At 46.0% G+C, this 15,891-nt stretch overlaps 1 protein-coding gene across 1 annotated transcript in view; it reads left to right on the top strand.

Moving 5' to 3' along the window:
• The window catches only part of Vwf (von Willebrand factor), a 155,276-nt gene extending 139,666 nt beyond the window's left edge, over positions 1-15,610 (top strand). Inside the window, exons 45-52 of the mRNA XM_057772108.1 lie at positions 2,323-2,503; positions 3,215-3,255; positions 3,715-3,831; positions 11,364-11,462; positions 12,098-12,226; positions 13,020-13,059; positions 14,732-14,829; positions 15,297-15,610. Coding sequence (XP_057628091.1) covers positions 2,323-2,503; positions 3,215-3,255; positions 3,715-3,831; positions 11,364-11,462; positions 12,098-12,226; positions 13,020-13,059; positions 14,732-14,829; positions 15,297-15,485 — 894 coding nt within the window. The 3' untranslated portion in view covers positions 15,486-15,610. The remainder of the gene's footprint in view (positions 1-2,322; positions 2,504-3,214; positions 3,256-3,714; positions 3,832-11,363; positions 11,463-12,097; positions 12,227-13,019; positions 13,060-14,731; positions 14,830-15,296) is intronic.
• The last annotated feature ends 281 nt before the right edge of the window (positions 15,611-15,891 follow it).

Below are 15,891 nucleotides of genomic sequence, written 5' to 3'. Positions count from 1 at the left end.
TGGTCAGCTCTGGACTTTGTCATTGACTTCCATAGAAACTTCCCCAACGGATTGAGAGGGTGGAGAAACTTACAATTCAAAGCAACAAGTAGATAGTCGGCAAAGTTTCTCAGCGGTTCCTGCAAGTCTAGGTTTAGCATTTGGCTGCATTGCTGGCCCCTATCTCCTGCTCTTTCCTGTCTCCTCTGCCTGCAGAATTCCTTCCTCTAGTTCAGAGCAGCTTGGTTAGCTGTCTTCCATGATCCCTGGAGGTTCACTTTGGACAGCTCATCAAGCCATTTTCCTTAAAGTATTTTTTTTTGTTTTTCTTTGACAGTTCCATAAATTTATATAATAAATTTTAGTTATTTTCATGTCCTGTTCTCAACTCTCTCCTTTCCTTCTTCACCAGAGCCCTTCTTCTTAAAATGCCTCCCTCCTGTTTTCATGCCTTCTTTTTATATGTGACCACTGAGTTCAGCTAAAGTTTCTTTCCCTGGTATAGACAGGCGGTTATTATGAGAGCAACAGTGGTTTCCCCCACAGTTGTTAATTGTCAATAGCCCCTCAAAGGGGCTTCGTGGGCTTCTTGTGTGATACTATTTTTGGAGACTTGACCCATCATCTCTTGACCCAAGAATGAAAACCATTGACAGATTAAAGTATGGACACCAAATTTTAGCCCGGTAAACCAATGAGTTTTATTGGGGTTACTTATAGGCATATAGGTGACAGGTTACTTGCAGGAGCAGGAATGACTCAAAGGAAGTTACATCAGCAAAGCTCACCCCGGCATGGGTGACAACACACTAGAGTTGGAAACCTGGAGCCCACCACAAGGCCTGCAGGCAGCTCAGTGGGTTAGAGAGTGTCCTTTATAGGCAGTTCAGCTGGTCTGAGCCTCTTCCATGTGTAGTGAGGAGGAGCGGCGGGCTGTGTCCCGCCACCCGGCTAGCTTTATCCGAAATAATTACACAGAAACTGTATTCTTTTAAACACTGCTTGGCCCATTAGTTTTAACCTTTTATTGGCTAGCTCTTACATATTGATCTAACCCATTTCTAATATTCTGTGTAGCATCATGAGCTGGCTTACCAGGAAAGATCTTAACCTGCATCTGTCTGGAGTGGGAGAATCATGGCGACTGCCTGACTCAGCTTCTTTCTCCCAGCATTCTGTTCTGTTTTCTCTGCCTACCTAATTTTCTGTCCTATCAGGGCCAAGCAGTTTCTTTATTAATTAACCAATAAAAGCAACAGATAGATACAAGACCCACCTCCATCATCCATGCAGCTTGGCTGGTCCCTTCTCTTATGGGCAACTCAGCTGGTCTTAGCTCATTTTAGGAAGCTCAGCTAATCTAGAGTGTCTCTGAGCAGTCTATAGCTTATATAACTTTGGAGAGGGGGAGACCTAGTGATTCTGGTCAGTTTCAGCAACTTCCTGAAGACTTTTGAGTTGCATACTTTCCGATTTTAAAGAATGGAATGTTTTGTCTTCTCTTACAACATCCTGTTTCTTAAAGACCTTCCTTCCAGATGAAACCTTTGTCTGGGAGGAAACTGCTGCACAGCAGGCTCCCCCCGCCTCCATGCTGAGGTTTGAGGGTCCAGTCTTGTGCTGGTCTTGTGCAGATAGCTGCAGCTTCCATGAGGTCCTGATTGCAACAGCGGGTCCTGTCCAGAAGACAGCTCTTTGGCAGCACATCTCCCCGTCTGGAATGTATATTCTTTCTACCCCTCTCCTATGATATTCCCTGAGCCTTGGAGGGGTGCTAAAGCTGTCTTATTTAGGGCTGAGCACTCTGCCATTCTATATTCTTGGCACTTTGACCAGTTATGAGTGCCTGCATTAAAGTTCCAACTGTGTAAATGAGAAACTTCCTGTCTCCCCACGATTTTGGAGACATTATTTTTTTACAATGTATGCCAGGCTGTCCTCAAACTCATGCCCCTGCCTGCAGCCTCTTGAGTGTTGGGACTGCAGATGGGTACCATCTTGCCTTGTCCAAGTCATTTTACTAACAGAGAACTGTCTCCTAGATAATTATAGTTCTGATGTCAGAATCAGAAGTTAGAGAGGATGGAGTTGGTAGATGCTAATCCCAGAGAGCCTCAGGGACATGTGACTTTGACCTAGGATCTAGTCAGGGTGACTCAGACCCAGACTTATTGTAACGACCCCTGTCATTCCCTCTGTGAACATTACCCCCATGGTTTTGATTTTGGTTTGAATGAGGGCTCACTTTCAGAGTCTAGAAAATTCCCCAAGAACAACATGCTACCCCAAGACATTGGGCCCTAGCCTTGTCTGGCACCGCTGTTGGATTCTGGTATTCTGCAGGTTGGCTCCCGGTGGGCTGTCCCCGAGAACCCCTGCCTTGTCAATGAGTGTGTCCAAGTGGAGGAGGCCGTCTTTGTGCAGCAGAGGAACATCTCCTGTCCACAACTGGCTGTCCCCACCTGTCCCACGGGCTTCCAGCTGAGCTGTGAGAACTCAGCCTGCTGTCCCAGCTGTCACTGTGGTGAGTCGAGCTGGCCAGGCCTGGCTGGGCCTGGGTTTACCTCCAGGACTCTTTCTCCTCAGCTCCCTGAGTTCTCTGCTTGTTTGGCAACTCAGAGGATTGGACACAATCTACTACGGTGGTCACTACTACGGCTGGGAGAAAGCAGATGAGAGGAGACAACGGGAGCTTTGTGCAGGCTGCTGTGCCTAGCTCTGAGCCCAATGATGGGTTCTTCCCATCATCTTGTGCAATCCTCATGATACTGACGGGGGGGGGGGGGGGGGTGGACTTGTCTTGGGCCAGGTTTCTCTGACATTGGAGCCACATTTCCTATAGTAAAGCATTGCTTCACCTAGGGGAAGGCATTTCTATCCCTGAACGCTGCTTGCAGAGAGACAACAATAACAAATCATAAGCTCTATTTTATTTTTCTTGTAAGCCCAGAGGACAACTGACCCATCTGCCTCCTAAACACGATCCCAGCTAACTAGTGCCTTAGAGGCTCTTCCATTAGGATGGGAAGTACGGAGTGGGGGAAGCTCTTATCTATTGGTTGAGAGGGAAAGAGAGGTGACTGGGGCCCAAGCAGGAAGATTCACAGCACCCTGCAGGGTAGGGTAAGGGGGATGTGGAGAACTTTTGGGAGTCAAAAGAGGGATGGAGAAAGAAGAGTGGTAAGGGAGGCTTGAGGAGGGTGTGTCTGTATTCACGTGTTACCTCTCTCCCCAGAGCCTGTGGAAGCCTGCCTGCTCAATGGCACCGTCATCGGGGTGAGTTGGAGCTGGTGGTGGCATGGGATGTGGGTGTGTGTGGGAAGGGTGGGTACAGACAAAGATGGAATTGAGGGAAAGCTGGAGACCTCTTTAGGGATCTTCAGCCTCATAGCCACAGTAGGGCTACACTGCCCACTCTTCAGGGCATGGACTGGCTGCTCTGCACTCAACTCCTGACCTGCACCCCAACATGTGGACATGGTTTTTAGTACATGTGAAACACAGTCACAGAGCGTATTCCTATCTAACACCTTTCCCCCTGTCTGGCTACCTCTCTTTCTTTTCCCCATGTCCACACTTGAGGTGGGGAGGCAGGATGGAACGGCCACAAGAGGCAGGGGAATACATCATCTCCGTGGTGGCTACTAGCAGCCTCAGGCAAGCAGGCAGGCTTGAGGGGTGAGGCAGGAGGACTGTCTGGCTTGTGGGAAAACCTAACTCTGATTCTGTTTCCAGCCTGAGAAAAGTGTGATGGTAGACTTGTGCACGACCTGTCGCTGCGTTGTGCAGACAGGGGCCATCTCCAGGTTCAAGCTGGAGTGCAGGAAGACTACCTGTGCGGCCTGCCCCACGGTAAGAGAGCCTCCGAGGGGCTAAGGGATGCTCGGCCTCTGTGGGACCCAAGCAACAGGACCTCACTGGGCTCCTTAAACCTTGCCTTTGTTCTGAGTATGGCCGATATCTGACAGCTATCAGGACCTTTACCCAAACTGTGTCCCTCAAAAATAATTGCAATTTAGCCTTACGAATTTTAAGCATTTTCTTCTTGTGTTTTTAAAAATAAGCCCAATATTTTCAAGGCATCTGGTACTCACAGCTCTGTATCTTTAAAAACATATTTTAAGAAACATTACCACCACTCTGAAAACATTAAAAATCAGTCAAGAAATATTTGTGAGACCCTTGTAACATGCAAGACCCTTCACGGCTGTCATCTAAATGGATGTGTCCTAATGCCTACAATCTACTTTTCATTAGTAGGTATTCCAGTCATTTAAATAGTTCATCTTGAGGCTAGAGAGATGGTTCAGGGGGCAAAGCACTTTCAGCACAAGCATGAGGATCTGAGTTTGAATCTCAGGAACTCACATAAAGTTGCATGCAGTAGCATGTCTGGAATCTCACTACTCCTATGGAGAGACAGGAGGCAGAGACAGAGAAAGTTCCTGGAAGCTTATGGGCCCTGGCGTACAGGGTGCTGAACAACAAAGAGACCCAGTCTCGAATAATGTGGAGACCTGAAGTGACCCTCTGACCTCCACAAGGCGCCTGTGGAAAATAAATTCCTATGTGCGCACACATGCACACACACACTCTTATTCTTTATTTTTTTTTTTGTCAAGTTGTGATTCTCATTTGTTCTGGATACAGTCTTGAAGAGAGTACTGACAAGTAGATAATTTTTGTTTGGTAGGTGAAAAAAAAATCAATGTGCCATAGTTTAAAAGCATATTTTAGTTTAATCTACTCTTAATGTTAATTGACACATAAATTATATGTATTTGAGGTGTGTCATATTATTATTTCATTATGGCTTTTAGTCCTATGTAACAGGGATATTGTAGGCCTCACACAGGCTGATGGGACCTAAGTGTCTGAAGAGGCCTAGTTTCTCCTCCAGCTGCCCTTTGTGTTTGGGCTTCAGTTGTTTTAGACAATAGGTTGGTAAGTGAGCTTCCTGCGAGCTAGAGGCAGGAATTTTCACAGTAACTCAGGTGGCACCAGCGGAGTCTTCCTGTCAGCTCTACAAAGGCATAGGATGTGTCCGGGGCAGTAGGGGCCTCTGTGAGTACGGCAGATCGCAGGGGAAGTGGCACCTGGGAAGGACAGGGGCAGGACAAGGGACAGAGTGGGAGCGGAGAGGTCATGCGTGTGCTTCCCACTTTTATCAGAATAAGGGACATGCGACCTACGTTTGTGTTTTCCATGACACTTATACAGTGTCAGGCTCAAAGCGGAACTTAATGGAAGGTCAGTGGGATGGACTGCCCTGTGGGAGCCGCAGCTCTTCCTGATGGCGCCGTTCAATTCAAAGAGAATGCATATGCTTTGATGAAAAAGAAACCAATTAAACACAGATTCTTAATCTTTTGTGAAATTGCATTTGTTGTTTTAGGATTTGGGGTTTAGCATGTGCATGCAAAACCAGCTCCCCCTACAGCAGCTGAGGCCTTTATCATGGAGTCTGGAATTGCAGGCCACCTTTCTCCTTTGCTGTCCGCTGACCTGCATCCCAGGCAGTGAGGAAACAGACTCAGATTCACACGTTTGTCATTTAAAAGCTGAGCTAGGGTTAGGGTAGGGCGTGGGGCTGTAGCTTGTGTGGGTGAGGGAGGTCTATTAACCTCCCCCCAGCAGCAGCACCCCCTGGTGTTCAGAAAGTGTGGTACAGTCACTTCCTCTGTCTCCAGAGGTGCTGTACATGTTTGAAAACACATATTATTCCTTTTACTCCAACAGTTTCATAACTTGCTAGGGCAGTGTGACCCTCTCTAGAATCACTAGATTAGCCACCTTCTATGTTTTTTTTTTTTTTTTTGCAAACTTGCTGAGAATTGCCTCAGCTGGTCCTATTGTAGGTGGGTATCTTTAATTGGTCTTGATACTCCTTGAAGGACCTCAGTAAGGCTCTGGGGGCAGGGCAACTGCAATGAGTGACATCTAGGTAGACCTCTTTGCTGCCTGCATCAATACACAGTGTTGGCATCACCTCTCACAGAGACCAGATGGTTTGTGCTGAGTGGGGAGATGAGGTTTGAAAGACGAGCATAGGGAAAGCGTGAAGAAGGCCGCTCTGCTGTGGACTACTCAGCTGGCTTCCCACAACAAGATGAAGGTCGAACATGAATGTCCAGGATGGAGGATAGGGAGCAGCCAGCAGATAGAAGCAGAGGTCAGGGAAGGGAAGTAGGCAAGACCTGAAGGGCATGAACAGGGTGAAACAGTTGCCAGGGTGTGGCTAGCAAGACTGAGCTTTGGGACAAGGTGGGACAGAGGAAGCAGAACTAAGATGTCTGTAACGAGGACTCCCTGGCTGATGGAGGAAGAGTTGGTCTTCTCTTGCAGTGATTGGACAGTCCAGTGATAGCCAGAGACAGTGTATGTGTGTGTGTTGTGTGTGTGTGTATGTGTGTAGTGTGTGTGTGTGTATGTGTGTGTGTGTGTGTGTGTACTTTCCACAGTAAGTTGATTGTTTAATTGGATGTCCAGGGGAGTGGCACCTGCTGGCAGTGGCCACCTGGGTGTTCAGCTGTGCTCAGGCAGGCCCTCTTCCTGTCCCCTTGTTGTTCTGGGCCTCACAATGGCTGCAACTACTTCACAGGGCAGCAGACATGGTGAGGGTTGGGGGTGGGGGATTGTTGGGAGGGGAAGGGACCTCTTTTCCTTCACACACTCCTGTGCTGATGCATAGCCTTCTGGTCTCCAAGGCCCCACCATCCCTGAAAACTACAGCTTCCTTATTCTCCACCGTCTTGTTCTTTCTCTTTCTTTCCTTTGCCCTTCCTAGTCCTCTCTGCTTTTTCTATTCCTGGCTGGGCTCTGCCTCCCTGGGGTGTGGGCTGCCCTTCCAGACACTCTCTACCCCTTCCTACCACAGCCCCTTCTCCTAGCTTCTTGGGTAGAGAGAAACTTTGTCTCCTTTTCCTGCTCAGGACACCATTTCCTATGCGGTTCTGCCACTCCCTAAAAATGCTCCAATACAAGTTCCCGTGAAACCAGCCTGACTGCAGCTTCATTGGACTCAGAACCAATCAATCAGTCACATTCACTCCGTGCCTAGTCCTTCTCTTTTCTTCCTCTCTCATTTTCCTTGCTAGTATACCTTCCAGGGACCGTGCATTTTCAAACCAGGTTCAACTTCAGGACTGAAGCTCTATCATGTGGTCCTCAATTCCAATTGCATCATTTCAAAGTAGTGCTTTTGACCCTTGGCCCGGACTCCCTGCATCTGTGTTGAGCTCCATCCTCATGTTCCACCCCCAGAAGGCATATATTGAGTTCATAGGTTGATTTACGAGGAGCAAATTACTAAATTCACTTCTGGGCAAGCTTACTGATGCCTGTCCTTCCCGTTGACAGAGACTTCATTGGGGCGTAAAACGGGTTGGTTGGAGTTTTGTTTTTGGTTTTGGTTTTGTTTTGTTTTGTTTTCCCTGTATTTCAGGATAGAATCTTATATTGTAGCCTAGGCTGGCCTAAAACACGAGGATATTTTTCCTGCCTTAGCCTCCCGAATGCCAGGATCAGGCCTGAGGCACTGTGCTTAGAGTGTTACAGAGTTTTGCCATGGGTCTTCTGGACCCCAGTGAATAGTTCCAGGGTGGTGATCCCTGAAAGTGGCCAAGTGAAAGCAAGAATGGCAAGAGTTGGTATTTTACAGAACTAAATCTATATTTTTATTGTATTTATTTATTTCTGTGTGCTCCCCCTCCTCTCTCTGTGTGTCCGTGTTTACATCCAAATGCCAGAGGTCAGCTGTCCAGCTTCCCTTTTAGACACGGCCTCTCATTTTAAGTTTTTGTTCAAGAAATCCATTTTTCATGGCCATGAAAATACTTTTTTATTTTTTAAAGGGTTATAGTTTGAGTTTTGTGTTTAGATCTATGACCACTGGGGATTTTGTTTTGCACGCATGTGTCCCCCTCTACATATATACACACACTCCCCAGTGCACCCCTACACACACACGCACACACACACACGCACACACACACACTACCCCCACCAACAGTATTTAAGCCACACCCCCAATGCGACTATCTAGTGATTCCAGCACCATCTATTCAGAGATTACCTTTCCCCTCACTGAGTTATCTTGATACCTGTGTAAAAAGTGAATCGCCTGCGGATATGTAGATCTATTGCTGGGTTCCGTTTTCTAGTCATCCGATTAATGTGTGAATCCCGTGGGTACATCCTTGACTTGATTACTGTAGCTGTACAGTGAGTCTTGAATCAGACAGTGTAAGGCTTTCAGATTTGTTCTGTTACAAGATTGCGTGATCGTATGCCATTTTATTTCCATAAAAATTTAGTGTCAATTCTTTACTTTTTATGAAAAGATTTTAAAAGTTTACTGGATTGCACAGAATATACTTTAGTCTTAAGAGAGTGAACATCTTGACGGTCCTGAGTTTTTTCTTCCTTGAATACAGTATATCTCTCCATTTATTTAGGTTTTGTCTCAGTCTGCTTGCGCCTCTCTGAGAAAAATACTGACACTAGGTAACGTCCGTCTAAGGACGGGGTCTTGCCAGGCTGGCCTTGAATTCTCAGTCTTCCTCAAGTGCTGGGATTATCCACACTTAGCGCCACACCCAGTGAGAAAAGGTAATTTTTAAAGAAAAAAGATTGTTTTCTCACAATTCTGGAGCTTGGGAAGTCTAAAATTATGGCCTCCCAGTTGACTTGCTGTCTGGCCCATTCCGCATAGGCGAAGCTTTCTTGGGACGTCGTCCCATCACGCGGGCAGAAGGCATATTGGTCAGTCTCGCCTACAAGGGACTGATTCATCCACAAGCTCAGACCCCTCAACTCTCAGTCATTTCCCCAAAGATCCCAGCCTCTCACCATTGTCCCCTGAGGCTTAAGTTTCAGCATTTAAAATATAGACGGACCCATGCGTTCCCACTGCAGCAACGGCTCTAACTTTTCTCCAAATGATCTGTGGGTTTTAATGTAGGCATATTGCACATACTTTTAAAAGTTTGTTTCTTAGAATTTTAGAGTTTTATATAGTATTATAAATAGAATTTTAAAATGTTGTGTTCATATCATTTATTGATACTATGTAATTAATTTTTTTAACACATTGATCCTGTATCTGTATTCCACAGCCTTGGCAAATTCACTGATTAAATGGAGTAATAATAGCATTTTAATTATTTATTTTTTTGCAGAACAGATTCCTAAGGATCTTTTATGTAAACAAATTATGATACTTTCAACCAAAGACAGATTTTACTTTTTCTTTAGAAATATTTATAATTTCTGTTTATTTTTCTTGTATTTTTTTCTTCTTTTGAGACAGGATTTCTCTGTGTAACAGCTCTGACTGTCCTGAAACTTGCTCTGTAGACCACGCTGGCCTTGAACTCACAGAGATCTGCCTGCCTCTGCCTCTAGGAACAAAGGTGTGTACCACCAAGCCAGGCTATTTTTCTTGTGCATCATACTGGTGTGATAATGAATAGAAGTGATGAGTGTAACTTTTTATTAATCGATTGGGGACCGGTTCTCTGAGCATGACCTGTGTATCACTTTTTATTACACGGAAGAAATTCCTTTCTAGTCATACGGTGATGAGAGTCTAAATTGTGAATAATTCTTTGAATTTTGTCAGATAGCTTTTTATTTCTAGACAATCTGATAGTTTCCCCTTAACTCTGGAAACATGAAAAATTACATTGTTTGTTTCACGTGGTGAGGTTACCATTGTTGTGAATAAACCTCATCTAGTCATGGTATGGTGCCCTTTCTACATCTACATCTAGATCTATTTATAATTAACAATGGGACTTTCATGTCTATGATGGAAGAGTGAGAGGCTTCTGATTTTCATCTTTTAAATATAATTCCTTAGATAGGCTTTCATATAAGGGTTATCCTTTTGCTGTCCGTAAGTTCATGTCTTTGCAAATTTTCCGTAGACACCCAAGTTGTTTACTTAGCTCCCCTACACTATTTCTTCTGATGTGTGGCAGATTAACTTTCTGCTCACATCTCTTGAGTGTCCGCCTGTCCTTTGTCCCTGGGCTTCTTGCAGACTTCTCAGTAATCACATAACTAAAGGTTAGCCAAACACTTGAGGGGAGATTACACAGAGCTTTGTAGGCTTCCTTGCTTTGATTTCTTCTTTTTGAGTCTTCAGGTCTTCTAGCAGTTCTGAACTCTGTCTTTTATGTTGTCAGGAATAGACTCACCTAATAATCTCCTTGAGTTCTGGCAGCCCAGGGCCCTACAAACTGCCCAGTGGGAAAATATATTAAAATGTGAATTTTGGTCATTATTCTCCCATTTTTTCAAGGGTCAAGTAACCAACAATTTATTTCTAATTTTGACTTTAACAGCTGTTTTACATCTGTCTGTCATTTGCCGTTGTTATCTGAGGGGTGGGGGTCTGTCCAATACAAGCTTCTGTGCCACCACTAGAACCAGATCTGCACCAAAGGGTCTTAAGAGGAACAGTGTCATGGTGGGACATTTCTTAAGAGGGTCATTCTAATGGACATGTGGTAACCTATGGTAGGAGGCAAGGGCAGAGGCAGGGAGACAGAATAAGGCTTTGCCAGAGTCAGTAGGGGGTGACGATGGCTTAGATAATTGAGAGAAGGATAGAAGGGGTTGACTGTGACTAACAGTGGATGCGCATGAGATGTAAGACTTGGCAATGGCTGTGGCGGAAACACTGAGAAAAATAGACGGAAGAGGCATTATAACAGCCACACGTCCAGCTCGAGCAGATAAAGAAAACTGGAAAAGGACGATATTTGGTGTAACAAAACAAAACAAAAAAATCAAATTTCATTTTGGATAGAAGTCTCAAAACGATTAGACGAACTGTTTATCTAGTACACAATTGGATTTATAAATTCAGAGCTCAGTGGAGAAGTCTTCTCTGATAATTCAACCAGAGTGAGATGCACATATTTGGAGGGAAGAAATGTCACAGGGAGTGAGACCTGGAAAAGTCTAGTCAGAGTAGGATGTTAGCTGAACTCTGGGAACAGCTATGGGATGTCAGCCAAACTTTGGGGGTATGTATGGGATGTCGGCTGGATTCTGGAAGTAACTAAGGGATGTTAGCTGAACTCTGGGAACAGCCACGGGATGTTGGCTGAACTCTGGGGGTAACTATGGGATGTCAGCTGAACTCTGGGAACAGCCACGGGATGTTGGCTGAACTCTGGGGGTAACTATGGGATGTCAGCTGAACTCTGGGAGTAAGCATGGGATGTCGGCTGAATTCTGGGAGTAACTATGGTATGTTGGCTGAATTCTGGGAGTAACTATGGGATTGCGGAGGTAAGAAGCCAGAAGTGAGCCGAGTTATAACTGCGGGTCTCTGGGCATTTAACTATGGCTGATTTCTTTCCTGGATACAGGGCTATCGTGAAGAGAAGAACCAGGGTGAATGCTGTGGGAGATGCTTGCCTACAGCTTGCACTATTCAGCTAAGAGGAGGACAGATCATGACATTGAAGGTGGGAACAAGCTGAACTCAGGAGTCCCCTCTCACGCTCCTTTGGTTCCTCCCCAGGAGGGGTGTCTTTTCTTTGAGCAGGAAGACTAGCTTGGGCTCATTGCTGGCCTCTTTCCTCGCTTCATCTTCTAAGGGAAGTGCAGATGACTTATGGAAGGCTCAGGGTTTCCTCACTGATTTTGTTAGACTTTTGCATTCCTGACAAACATGTAGTTGGTGTATGACCTCATCTGGAGCGGATTCATTTTTTTTTTTGAAAAAGATTTTCTGTGGACTTGAGGCCCTGTGGGACTGGACAGGCAATCAGGGTGAGCAGAATCCCTGTGACCTCTGGAACTAACTGGTGGGTCTGAGGTGGTGTCTTTGTTCATAGCACATCTTGTAAGTACATGGCCAGAAGAGTCCGGGGACTTCCTATATTTCTGCAGCTGTCGTCATAGTAGATAAATGATGGCGCTGAGACACCCGCTCCCGTCTGTACTCTGAGTGTGTGGTTTGTACACATCGTCTCGTCCCTTTTCCGAGGTTCTCCACATTGTTTTAGCATTTCAAAGGCTCAAGGGCATGGCTGCCAGTCGTTTTGTGATCCAAACACCATCGTTAATTCGTTCTATCGACTCTCCTCTTTCTTTTCAGCGAGATGAGATGCTCCAGGATGGTTGTGACAGCCATCTCTGCAAGGTCAACGAGAGAGGAGAGTACATCTGGGAGAAGAGGGTCACAGGCTGCCCGCCCTTCGATGAACACAGGTGTCTGGCTGAAGGCGTGAGTAGTTAGAATTCAGACTCTCTTTGTATTAAAGATCTCACTGTTGGGCTCCAAGGGTAGAGTTCTGTGCAACAGTCAGGGCAACCCCTATGCAATCTCACAGTGTCCAAGACACATCCATGTACTGGTAGAGGAATCGGTGAGATGGTGATGGAGAGAATTCTCTGAGGCAAGGATGCTTTGAAAATAGCTGTTCACCAGAGGGAAGCCATGATCTTTGAATAGGAAGACAGGGCATTGATTGTAGGGTAAAAGGTCAGAGCCTACTTCCAGGTTTGAAAACTCACCCAAAGCTACCAGTCTACGAACTCAAAAACCCACCAAGGTCTGGGCTTTCCTTGGAATCTCATCAGTTCTTACCCTGGAAATCTCTGTCTCCAAGACACCCTGCGTAAAGCCTGCCTCCTGCCCAGTTACCTGCTGCTTCCCACCCAACCAGAGGCAGTCACCCTCCTGTGTCTTTCTCAATGAATCTCTTGTGTGAGGTTTGTTGTGCGGTGACTTGGTGGTATTCCTTGGCTCCCCTCAGGGCTGCAGCCCTTGTATAGGGGAAACCTTTCCCTTCAGAGCTGTAACACTTAAACGGACCCTATTTCATTTTTTCCTGGGGATTAAGACTATTCTGATTAGGTGAAATATTCGGTTGGTTCACAATTGTGATGGAAAAGCCATTTACACCTGGGGGTTTCAGCTCAGAGCTCTGCATTCAGAGTCAGGAATTCACGTGACCCGAGATCTCATCCATGTTGAATTATTTGTGCCTGATCTTGTACTATTCTTATTGTCTTAGGGGAAAATCATGAAAATTCCAGGCACCTGCTGTGATACATGTGAGTCCATTCCTAACAGCCTATGCTTTGACATCCATTAGACCAAGGCCAGGCACCATTATTTGAAGAAAACCTTATCCCAGAAAAACAGTTCTTACCTATCAGTTTTTCATTATCCTCGTCCCTTTGGTTAACGCCTTCCCTTCCTGACTATCATTAGCCCACACCCTGCTCAGATCTCATGGATTGCCCATGCAGCAACTACTTCATGATTTCTCCCATCTCCATCTCTAGCCTCTTACGAACCTTAGAACCGTTGATCGTTCATATATCTATCATGAGGGAGCATCACAAGACCAGTCCAAGTTTATGGCCTTATTTTCATCAACCTTGGTCCCACTTGACTGTATTAGTGGCTTTGATTGGCAGAGCCAATAAAAGGTGGGAGGCTTGGAGATGTGCACCAGGTAGTAGGTTCCCCATCCATTTTGTGTTCATGAGCACAAGTCACAATTTTTTTTTTGCTTAGATTAATATTTCTTCTTTTAGATTAGTTTGTTTAGTTTCATTTTAGAGCCATGAACTCATGCTTGGTTGAAGTTAGAGAAGACTGAAAATGTGAATGCCCTCTGCCATTTTTCTTTTCTTGGTGGCTTTGCTATCGCATCCCCAGTGATTGCCATCACCCAGCTGCAGAAGGAGGAAACACACTCTGAGAGTGTTTCCTTGCAAATTTTTCTTTGAACAGTCTAAGTTTATGAATTTAGGAAGTCATCAGAGAAGATGCATTCTCTCCAGACGCTATTCTTGGGATTTGGTTAAGAGGCCGCTCTCTACAAAACCAGCAATAAAGAGTCTTCCGTGGCCAACATGCTCAGGAGGCTGCAAGGCCTTCTGGAAGGAAAGTAAGCTAGGCTTAAGGATTTAAACTTACAACAAGAGAATATTGCACGTTGGCTCCAGATTCACCTTCTTGTGCGGTTGGAAAACTTTTCCGTCTAACAAGAAATTAGTCTGAAGTTGGGAGGCAGGCTAATGTGTCTACAGGGCTGGCCTACATGTGGAACCATGCAGCATGGGAAACTGTCAGGACTCAGATCATCATTGTGAGCTGGTAGCAGAGCTTAGACTTCCCAGGGAGTCAAGCAGAGCTTCAGGAGTGAAGGCCACTGTATATAATAATACTCATGTTAGTGGCATTGAAGTAGCAACGCTCAAGGAGATGGTGGTCCAAAGGTTCTTAGGAGTCTCCCAGCCTCTGTAGAGAAAGTGAATATGTCTGTGTGGTCATGGCATTTGTTTTCTTAGCCAAAGACAGGGATGGACTGATATTAATTCTATCTAGTGGCGACTTCACTGTCCATTAGCTTCTGAGTATAGTTACGGCATGACAAGATTACTCAGGCCAAGACGTTTTTTCCGAATTTCAAATTATATAAAAGCAAGCCTCATCCATCCATATGACCAAAGCACAGCCAACCTAGGCTCCTTCTGCAATTAAAATTGTGCCGCTAAGTGAGTTATCCAGTAGCAGTGATATCTCTGAAATGGAGGAGCCAGGAGCAACTGGGGTGAGCTTGAGAAACTTAATTCCTCCTCCCACAACTGGCTCTGGCTAATTGTTGATAGAAAGAGGACCGTTTCCAACTTAGGGAAGGTACCGGATGTGGAAAATGCTCTGTAGAACCCCAGCCAGCCAGCCCTCCCGTTCCACCCTTCCGCTGTTCTATAGGTGAGGAACCCGACTGCAAAGACATCACAGCCAAGCTGCAGTATGTCAAAGTGGGAGACTGTAAGTCCCAAGAGCAAGTGGACATTCATTACTGCCAGGTAAGGTTGTGCGACTCCAAGAAGTCCTGGGAATGAAAGGGTAAAGTTTCCTTAGTCGTCATCTGGAAGAACCTGGAAAAGTTACAAGGAAGAGAGATACAAGACACTGTAGACATTGCTTTTTAAAGTGATTGTTTCATTTAGGGAGTAGAATTCTTGGAACCAGAAGTAAGACCAAAGCAAATCTTGTAAAGAGACTGGGAAGTCATTTCTTGAAGATGGGGACTCAGGATTAGTCAGTGTGTGTAGAAACCACAGCAAGAGGGATTTGGGTGTGTGTGTGTGTAATAACTGAAGAAAGGTAGTTCCTGAGAGCCACCTTTACAGGTTGCCTAACTCTCCCAGGCCCTTCTGGGTGAGGCAGGGCCCGTCTTGCTTAGGAAGGCAGGAGGAGGATGGGTGCAGTCTGTCCTAGTCCTGCCTCCCCATTCAGGATCGCCATGCCTCATTTCTCTGCTCTATTACAGGGCAAGTGTGCCAGCAAAGCCGTGTACTCCATTGACATTGAGGATGTGCAGGAACAATGCTCCTGCTGCTGGCCCTCGAGGACGGAGCCTATGCGTGTGCCCTTGCACTGCGCCAATGGCTCCGTCGTGTACCACGAGGTCATCAATGCCATGCAGTGCAGGTGTTCTCCCCGGAAATGCAGCAAGTGAGGCCTGCGCAGCTGCAGTGGACCCCCACTGCTGCCTGTGCCATGGCTTGACCAGCCAGAGTCCCTCCAACCCTTGTGCATCCTGTCCCTGTGCCCTCCTGGGCCCACAATAAAGGCCAAGCTCTTGTCTTCACAAAGACTGGTGGTGGACTGTGTCTGACGTCTGACATGGCAGTTATGGCCTAAGTCTGAGGTCTGAGGGTAGTTTTCAGGAGCAAACACAGTGTTCCACAAACGCTCCTAGCCCAGTGTCTGGGAGCAAGGTCGTCTACTACCAGGAAGCAATGGAATTACAGCATCTTCTGGGTGGAAAGGGACGGGGTGGAAGTGCTACTCCAGAAGCTTAGCCTGGTGATCTGAACCTGTAAACATATACTTAGGAACACCTAGTTCTCAGATCTCTCAGC

Source organism: Chionomys nivalis, chromosome 1 (assembly GCF_950005125.1).
Source record: "Chionomys nivalis chromosome 1, mChiNiv1.1, whole genome shotgun sequence".
NCBI lineage: Eukaryota > Metazoa > Chordata > Mammalia > Rodentia > Cricetidae > Chionomys > Chionomys nivalis.
The sequence above is the reverse complement of the archived record's forward strand: the minus strand, read 5'-3'. Positions and strand labels throughout refer to the sequence as shown.